This window comes from Hypanus sabinus, unplaced genomic scaffold (genome assembly GCF_030144855.1).
Source record: "Hypanus sabinus isolate sHypSab1 unplaced genomic scaffold, sHypSab1.hap1 scaffold_1391, whole genome shotgun sequence".
Classification (NCBI taxonomy): domain Eukaryota; kingdom Metazoa; phylum Chordata; class Chondrichthyes; order Myliobatiformes; family Dasyatidae; genus Hypanus; species Hypanus sabinus.
The window spans coordinates 68,376-78,298 of record NW_026779463.1 but is presented as its reverse complement, the minus strand read 5'-3'; the positions used below and the strand labels follow the sequence as shown (position 1 = coordinate 78,298).

Here is a 9,923-nt window from a genome sequence, read left to right as displayed (position 1 = left end):
GACTGGATTTGCCAAGTTGACTTCATGCCACTGCGTGATTTAATGTGATGACGCAGTTTAGTTGAAAGATGAAGTTTTATCTAATGCCTGAAGTTTAAAAGCTCATTGCCAGCAGTTTATTTACAATACTATTAGTTTGAGAATCAGTAGAGTGTGAAGTTCGGAGTTCGGGAGTTAAAGATCGAGCAGAATCGATTTACGACGGTGAAACGGGTTCGACCTTATCTAGGAGGAATTCGTTGACTGTTCTCGTGTTAATCTCTGCGGGATAGCAGAAGATTGAGGACAGTGTGATAAAGGAAAGGTCAGTGCCTTTAAGCCGTTTCGTTTCGTAAATACTTCGTGGGAAATGTTCGACGTCGGGGATCGAAGCAAAACGACGTGAAAGAGTATTTAAATCGTCTTATACAGTCTCTCCTTTTAAATGAAATGTGAGCATTTCGAACTTTTGGCAATACTACTTTAAAAGAACTGTTTTTGCAACATCGCTTTAAGAACTGTTTGAACTGCATCGTTTTGAGAACAGTTTGAGCTGCCGCACAGCAGGTGTTTCCGGTTACGTTAGTGTCTGTTTACTTTTGGGGGGTTTGTTTTCAGTGTTCAATAAAAGTGTTATTTGTTATATAAACCCTTGCCGAACTCATATATTTATTGTTGCCTGAATACGTAACAATAGACATTCAAATGGAGTAGGGCTGATACAATGAAAGGCAAGGCATTGACAAATACATAGTTCACTACAAAGCAAGATGGTGAAAAAAGCGTTCAGCATGCTAGCCTTCATCAGTTATGGTGTAGAGTTTAGGGGCGGGGCATTATTTGCAGTTACATAAGTTGTTGTTGAGACCACTTTTGGAATATTCTCTTCAATTTTGGTTACCCTGTTATAGGAAAGACGCTGCCAAGTTGGAGAGGGTGCAGAAGAGATTTAGGAGGATGTATGTTTGGTCTAGAGGGCGCGAGTTACAGAGAGGTTGCCCATGCTGGACCTTTATACCTTGGAGTATGGGAGGTGACCTCAGAAGTTTAAAATCATAAGGGGTATTGATAAGATGGATTGTCATTATTGGAAAGTTGGAGAGACAAAATGAGAGATCACAGATAGAAGAGAAGAGGAGGAAAATTGAAAAGAGACCTTGGTGATAACTTCTGTACACAGAGGACAGTGAGTACCCGGAAGTAGCTACCAGAACAAGTGGTGGAAGTGGGTTCAACAGCAACAACTCGGGTCTTGGACTCAGGAAATGAGAGAGGAGCCTCAAGGTTTTTGGAATGTGGCCTGGCCCCTCAGCAAGACAAAACCACGGAAACCGCCATTGTCTCTTGGAGACACCTTTGTGGAATGGGGACTGGGTTACGAGCAAACCCTCAGGGCAACGTGGTCTGGGTGACGGGGAGAGATTGCATAATCCCAACCTGATTGAGACCCCGTAAGTCCAGATAAAAGAGGGGCTGTAAAGACGGTCCCTCAGACGCACCAGAAGACACGCTAGAAATCCTGTGACAGCGTTTAATAGCGACAGCCGGTGGGGGGTTCGTGTGTGTCCTTCCCTTGCCTGGGATTGGCGGCCTTACCACGGAAGAACGGCTTTAGCTAAAGGAGAGGCCACAAGTGAACGGCCACACCAACGAGAATCCGACGGATCAAAATCATAAAGGTTGGAAAACCCGCAGGGTAACTGTTCCATTCTATTCCTATTTCTCTCTCTCTCCAACAAAGTGCACCACAGCGACAACCAAATGACGGCAGCTTGTCGAAATGCAGTGAACCGTATATTTCCATTGGACAATTCGTTATCCCCTAGACAACGATAGAGCTCACTGATTATTATTATTATACCCGCGCTTTTAGATTTAGTATTGATGACGGATATTATCTGAATGTTTGTATTAACCTTATTTTTGTGCCCCTTTATCAATAAAAAACTTTTTAAAGTAATGCCATCAGACTTCAACGGACCTCTCTATCTTTGCTGGTAAGTGATCCAGTTACGGGATACGTAACAGAATACAATTCTCTGGTTAAGATCGAAGCAAAAAGCCAAGTTCCTTGAGTATATGTTTCTCCTATTGTAGGTATACATAAACCAGGTTGAAATACCACGAAAATCTGATGCTTTCAGTAACTGTTCTAACACGTTACCTTCCCTGCACTGCCATATATTCAGTTACTAATCAATGATCAATAATACATCATCTTCTATAGCATCAGTAACCTGTGAACTCAACCTGAATGGTACCGAGCTGGGACCTTCCTCTTAGAGCAAAGATGGGGTAGGGGGGGGGGGGGGGGTTGGGGACTGTTGATTTGATAGAAGTGAAAACGCTGATAAGAGGCATAGATAGAATGGAGAGCCAACAGCATTTCCCCAGGGCAGAAATGACTAATATCAGGGGGCATGATGTTAAGGTGATTAGAGAAAAGTATAGGGGTTTGTCAGAAGTAGTATTTTCTTAACAAAAAGAAAATGGTGGCTATATGGAATGCACAGCCTGGAAAGTGATAAGGGTAGATGTATCAATGAGATTTAAGAGGCTTTTAGATAGACACATGGATGAAAGATTAATGGACATCTATTTGAGAGAGTAGGGATCAATTGATCTTGGAGCAGATTAAAAGTTCGGTGCAACATCATGGGCAAAAATCCCTGCATTGTGCTATGTTGCTCTATGTCTGGCCCAGCTCAGTTTAAGCCCCGAGAGGAGTGATGAGAGCTGTGAAGCGAGGTGGAATAAAGCCTTTGGAATCATATACCTTTAAGGCCCAGAAATAAACTATGCGACTTTCAGTTTAATGACAGAGATGATATCCTATAGGTAGATTTGTTTTTCTGCTGGGATGGAATGCTTCAGGTTAATTAAACTTTCAGCAGCGTGTAGGGCTCTGCCTATTCCTTACCTCACCAACATTTTGGGGTCAATATTACAAAGCATTAGTGAACTTCATTACAGCTTAAACTTCCCATTCTTCTCAAGCATCATGTAAATGTAAAGTTTTCTTTCAATTAATCCATTTTTTTTCTGTACTTCAGGTGAAAGATGAGAAGACATCGGCGATTCCATGAGAAAATAGTGCTGGGTGTTCTGATTACTCTGGGATTGTTCTTCATGTTCTGGGATAATGACCAATGTCGAGAGACTGATGTTGTTGCAGAAACTGTTCATCGCAATGACCTGCCCAAGGTTGTTACCGGTGATGCAACTGAATCAGTGCTCAAGCCAAAGTGCCACGCGAACACGACATTGTTGCACCTGTCCTCATTTCATCAAGAGAAAGAGCACATAAAAAACTTCTTGATGTATAAACACTGTCGAGAATTTGACATGATTCAAAATGTTCCAGACAAATGTGGTGGTCAAGAAGGATCTCAGAATGTCTTCCTGCTCCTGGTGATCAAATCTCACCCTTTCAACCAGGATCGGTGGGAAATGATAAGGAAGACTTGGGGCAAGGAACGCGAATTCAATGGGGTACTAATTAAGAGAGTCTTTATCACGGGTGTCTCTCCTGACCAAAATGAAAGTAGAAAATTGAATCAGATGTTAGCCATGGAAAACAGAGAACACAGAGATATACTACAATGGGATTTCTTGGATACCTTTTTCAACCTCACCCTCAAACAATACAAGTTGCTGCAGTGGGTCAGTGAATTTTGCCCTAGTGCTAAATTCATCTTTAGTGCAGATGATGATGTCTTTGCCAACACCGATAACATGGTTGACTACTTGCTAGGCATGAAGGTTCACCAACACCTGTTTGTGGGCCGTCTCATTTATGGGTTTGGGCCCAAACGCCAGAAGTCGAGTAAGTATTATGTACCAGAAATAGTGACCACCAGCAAGTTGTACCCACCATACATTAGTGGAGCGGGCATACTCATGTCTGTGTATGCAGCTCACATCATTTTCTACATAGCCCAAGACCTTGAACTGTACCCCACTGGTGATGTATTTTTTGGGATGTGTCTGGCCAAGGCTGGACTAGCCCCACACTCCCATAGCGGAATTAGGACAGCTGGAGTTAGTGTTCCTTTAACCCAAGATGAATCTTTCAATCCTTGCTATTACCGTGAGTTGCTGCTAGTGCACCGTATTCGGTCTTTTGAAATGCTATTGTTGTGGGATGCAGTGCATGATGCTAATCTGAAGTGTGTTCATGCTCCCCAGAAGTCTGCATCCACGGAAAGGACCACATGAGTCATGGGAGAATGTAGCAACTGCTGGAATGGAATGCAGTTTGTAAACATGTGTTTGTTAATCAGTTGTTTATGCAATGTAAGAAGGTTAATTCCTAAATTATATTGGAGGATTCATTAATTCATAGGGTTGGCGCCTTTCTACATTCTACATATGTTTGTAAAGATATTAGGTGTCATCACTCAGCCTAATTCTGACTGCACACATAATGACATTGCAATATAGACAGGAGCATCACAATTTAAGTCAATTGTAAAGTTATTCCAAGTGAACAGTCCTTGTTGCATTGCGTGCAGATAGGTACAGCATGTTAACTTGGTGCATTTGTATAATAACACCAATAAAATTTTTAGTAACAGTTATATCTGTGTTTATTTTTCTTGCCGTTTCTTACATGACACTTGCAAAATGTGAAAGAGACAAATGAATTTCTTGGACTGGAACTGTGAGAACAACAAAGAATCTAGATATAAAATTGTCTCAGGGTTGGAGGAATAGAGAAACTTAAGGTCATCACTTCTGTACTCAAATGTCAGCCTGCATTGTGTCTGTGTAACTGCATATCAAATAAAAGCACACACGCAGGAGATGGCTTTAACTGGAGTATTCACATTGCAGAGAGTGAAAGAGATCAATCAACATGTGGGGCCAACAGATCAATATGATGGGGATGACCTACCAGGAATGAGTTGTAGTGGTCCTGCCTCTGGCACAGAGGTTGAACCCTCAACTAGAAAGGGGACGAGGGAAGAGAAGAGAGGGATAGTTTTAGGGGACTCTATAGTTAGGGGGGCAGATAGGAGATTTTGTGGGGCAGATCGGGAGTCTCGGATGGTATGTTGCCTCCCTGGTGCCAGGGTCCGGGACATCTGAGATCGGGTGCAGGCTATTCTTGAGAGTGAGGGCATGACCCCAGATGTAGTGGTCCATGTAGGGACCAATGATGTAGGTAAGGTGAGTGAGGGGGTCCTGCTTAGAGAGTTCAGGGAGTTAGGAGTGAAGTTGAAAGGCAGGACCGCCAGGGTGACAATCTCGGGATTGCTACCTGTGCCACGTGCGAGTGAGGCGAGGAATAGAATGATTATGCACATTAATACGAGGCTGAGAGCATGGCGCAGGAAGGAAGGGTTCAGGTTTTTGGATAATTGGTCTTTGTTCCAGGGACTTTGGGATCTGTTTCGAAGGGATGGTCTACATCTGAACCGGAGGGGTACTAACATTCTTGTAGGAGTATTTGCCAGTGCTGCTCGGGGGGGGGGGGGGGTTAAACTAGATGGGCAGGGGGCAGGGATCCAGATCCAGAGGGTTGGTCAGAAGGTGCATGGGGTTAAATGTGTACAAGGTTTGGGTGATCTTGAGAAGGTCATCGAAATTCAGGGTGCAATTTGCCCGATGGAAGTTCAAGGAGCTGGGTTAGGTACAGTAGACAGTGTTTTAAGCAAAGAGAGGAGGAATGGGCTAAGAATTCTATACTTGAATGCACGTAGTGTCAGAAATAAGACAGATGAGCTTGAAGCTCAGATGAAAATGGGGAACTAGGATATTGTTGGGATAACGGAGTCATGGCTGCAAGGGGATCATTCCTGGGAATTGAGTGTACCAGGGCATAGGTGCTATTGTAGAGACAGAGATATGGGAAGAGGGGGTGGGGTGGCCCTGTTGGTGAGGAATGAGATTCAGTCCTTAGCAAGAGGTGACTTGGGAACAGAGGAAGTAGAGTCTGTTTGGATTGAGCTGAGGAACAGTAAGGGGAAAAAGACCCTAATGGGTGTTGTGTACAGGCCCCCAAACAGTAGCGTGGATGTTGGGTACAAGTTGATTAGGGCGTTAACATTGGCATGTGCTAAAGGTAATGCAGTCGTTATGGGAGATTTCAACATGCAGGTGAACTAGGAGAATCGGGTAGGTGCTGAACCCCAGGATAGGGAGTTAGTGGAATGTCTAAGGGATGTATTTTTGGAACAGCTTGTGCTTGAGCCAACCAGGAACGAGGCTATTTTGGACTTGGTGATGTGTAATGAACAGGAATTGATAAGTGATCTTGAAGTAAAGGAGCCATTAGGAAATAGTGATCATAACATGATACGTTTTTATCTACAATTTGAGAGGGATAAGGGCAGATCAGAGGTGTCAGTGTTGCAATTAAATAAAGGAGACTACGGAGCCATGAGGGAAGAGCTGGCCAAAGTTAAATGGGCGGATGCCCTGGCAGGAAAGACAGTGGATCAGCAGTGGCAGATATTCTTGGGGTTAATACAAAAGACGCAAAAGCAGTTCATTCCAATGAGAAGGAAGGATTCAAAGAGGGGGAAGGGGCCACAGTGGTTGACAAAGGAAGTCAGAGATTGTATAGCATTAAAGAAAAACAAGTATGACAGGGCTAAGATGAATGGGATTACAGATGATTGGGAAAGTTTTAAGGAACAGCAGATCTTAACTAAAAAAGCAATACAGAGAGAAAAAATCAGGTATGAGCTCAGTCTAGCCAGGAATATAAAGGGGGATAGCAAAAGCTTTTTTAGCTATGTGAAGAGAAAGAAGATTGTTAAGAACAATGTTGGCCACTTGAAGAATGAATTGGGAGAAATTGTTATGGGAAACAGGGAAATGGCAACAGATCTGTCTTCACCAGGGAGGACACAACCAATCTCCCAGATGTATGGATGGGCCAGGGTCATAGGATATCAGAGGAATTGAGACAGATTGACATTAGGAAAGAAACTGTGATGAGTAGACTGGTAGGACTGAAGGCTAATAAATCCCCGGGTCCAGATGGTCTGCATCCGAGGGTTCTAAAAAAGGTGGCTCAGGAAATTGCGGATGCATTGGTAATCATTTTCCAATGTTCCTTAGGTTCAGGATCAGTTCTTGAAGATTGGAGAGTGGCTAATGTTATCCCACTTTTCAAGAAGGGAGGGAAGGAGAAAACGGAGAACTATCGCCCTGTTAGCCTAACGTCAGTCGTGGGGAAGTTTCTTGAGTCCATTATTAAGGACGAAATAGTGGCACATCTTGATGGCAGAAATAGGATTAGGCCGAGCCAGCATGGATTTACCAAGGGCAAATCATGCTTGACTAATCTGTTGGAGTTTTTTGAGGGTGTAGCAAGGATGTTAGATGAGGGTAAGCCAGTGGATATTGTGTACCTAGATTTTCAGAAGGCATTCGATCAGGTGCCTTATAGGAGATTGGTGAGTAAAATCAGAGCTCATGGCATTGGGGGCAGGGTTTCAACATGGATAGAAAACTGGTTGACAGATGGAAAGCAAAGGGTAGAAGTGAATGGGTGTTTCTCGGACTGGTTGGAGGTGACTAGTGGGGTACCACAAGGATCTGAATTGGGACCACAGCTCTTTACGATTTATGTCAATGATTTAGATGAGGGCATTGAAAACTATATCAGCAAGTTTGCTGACGACACTAAACTGGGTGGCAGCGTGACATGCGAAGAGGGATTTAGGAGAATACAGGGAGACTTGGATAGGCTGGGTGAGTGGGCAGATACTTGGCAGATGTCATTCAATGTGAATAAATGTGAAGTTATCCACGTTGGAAGCAGGAACAAGAGGGCAGAGTATTGTCTGAACGCTGTAGAGTTAGGTAAGGGAGAAATGCAAATAGAACTAGGAGTCCTAGTTCACCAGTCAATGAAGGTGAATGAGCAAGTGCAACAGGCAATGAAGAGGGCAAATGGAATGTTGGCCTTTGTTACAAGGGGAATTGAGTACTAGAGCAAGGATGTCCTTTTGCATTTGTACAGGGCCCTGGTGAAACCACACCTGGAATATTGTGTACAATTTTGGTCTCCAGGTTTAAGGAAGGACATTCTGGCAATTGAGGAAGTGCAGCGTAGATTCACTAGGTTGATTCCTGGGATGGCAGGGCTGTCTTACGCAGAGAGATTGGAGAGATTGGGCTTGTACACGTTGGAATTGAGGAGATTGAGAGGGGATCTGATTGAAACGTTTAAGATAATTAAAGGATTTGATAGGATTGAGGCAGGAATTATGTTCCAGATGTTGGGAGAGTCCAGTACCAGAGGGCATGGATTGAGAATAAGAGGTCAGTTATTTAAAACAGAGTTGAGGAAGAGCTTCTTCTCCCAGAGAGTTGTGGAGGTGTGGAATGCACTGCCTCGGAAGACGGTGGAGGCCAATTCTCTGGATGCTTACAAGAAGGAGCTAGATAGATATCTGATGGATAGAGGAATCAAGGGATATGGGGACAAGGCAGTGACTGGGTATTGATAGTGAATGATCAGCCATGATCTCAAAATGGCGGTGCAGACTCGAAGGGCCGAATGGTCTACTTCTGCACCTATTGTCTATTGTCTATAATTGTCCTCTCTACCAGGATAGACGGGACTTCTGTGAGGAGGATGGGTGAAGTCTATACTGAAGGGGACACAATAGACTCACAGGAATGTTTGCCGGAGCTATGCTGTGGGAAGCTTAGCCTGTGGCATGTCCGAGGTACAGGAGGAACCAGAGCGACAAGTCAGCATCAAGTCGCATCGGGCAGAACGTGAATGAATGCCAAAAGGAAGTCGCAGTGGTGGCACGTCAATGAGCCCGGTCACACCGAGGGACAGAAGTGAGTTTATTTCAGTGCAGGGTGTATAACAGTTAAAACAGACGTACATAGACACAGGATTATTACATGAAGCAGTGATGCGATAAAAACAGAGAACCGGTATGAAGTAGGACAGGGTCAGCGGCTGAACATTTTAGCATACAGATAATTCAGACAGTCTAGTGGGAGGATATACTTAGAACTAGGATCAGTACGTGCCAGTGATACATGCATGGCATGTAGCTAAACATTCCATCACTTAAATTCTCAGACAGCCTAGGGTGTTGAGAAATGGATTGGGGAGCTGCCCGCTGTCCAGGCAGAAAGTCAGAGGGGCATTGTCATCCCAGAGGTACAACCAATAAGCCTATGTGCGTGGAGTTCAAGAATAAGAAAGGTAAGTTCGCTGTTATAAGATTATATTAGTGGCCACACCCAGAAAAGTCGGTAAGAAAGAGCAACCGATATGGCAGCAGTTTATGGGCTGTTGCATGAACAATAGAATAAAAGTAGTGGGTGAATTATCACCACTACAGATTCGGAGATTCAGGATCTTAGCATGATGAGAAATATTGCATTTAGTTACACAAATAAGAGGAGCCATATGTAAGTTTTAGAAAGTTGAAATTGGACAGGATTTGGAGGAACATAGATGAATATAGAAACAAGTCACACTGTGAATCAGGAGAGTGAACAGTGAAAAGGAAATATCCTCAGTGAGAAGAATTAATGAGAGTCCCAACGCATTGAATGCATGCACTGGAAACATCAGCATACTTGGGACAGCACAGGGCCACTTGAACAAAGAACGGAGTTTTTGACTGGAGCCCGAGTTAACAAGCGAGGTCCAAAATTAACTCGTTGCATTCGTTGGTGTTCAATAAGGAAAATGACATGGAGGAAAGCGAGATCGGGAAAGGGCCATGGTGATATTCTCGGACATGCTTATACTAAGGAACAGGTAGTGTTGAACTTTAAGGTGTGGAAATCCTTGAGGGCTTCATTCCATTGAGGACACAGGCCACATACCGGCAAATCTGCAGTTTAAATTGCCATCGTAATATGCACACAGAGGGAGCAGAGGGTACTGTTCCTCTGCTGTGCTGTTCATTGTTTATTGGTCAGAGATTTGAGGCACATTGTGCAAAGGATCA

At 43.8% G+C, this 9,923-nt stretch overlaps 1 protein-coding gene across 1 annotated transcript; it reads left to right on the top strand.

Annotated features, from left to right (window-relative positions):
- Positions 1-3,039: 3,039 nt before the first annotated feature.
- Positions 3,040-4,197, top strand: LOC132386919 (N-acetyllactosaminide beta-1,3-N-acetylglucosaminyltransferase 3-like). Its single transcript, XM_059959273.1, has one exon. The coding sequence runs from the start codon at positions 3,040-3,042 to the stop codon at positions 4,195-4,197; it is 1,158 nt and encodes a 385-aa protein (XP_059815256.1).
- The last annotated feature ends 5,726 nt before the right edge of the window (positions 4,198-9,923 follow it).

What these genes read in the sequence shown, in the direction of transcription:
- LOC132386919 (XM_059959273.1), top strand. Translation starts at nt 3,040, where the DNA reads ATGAGAAGACATCGGCGATTCCATGAGAAAATAGTGCTGGGTGTTCTG.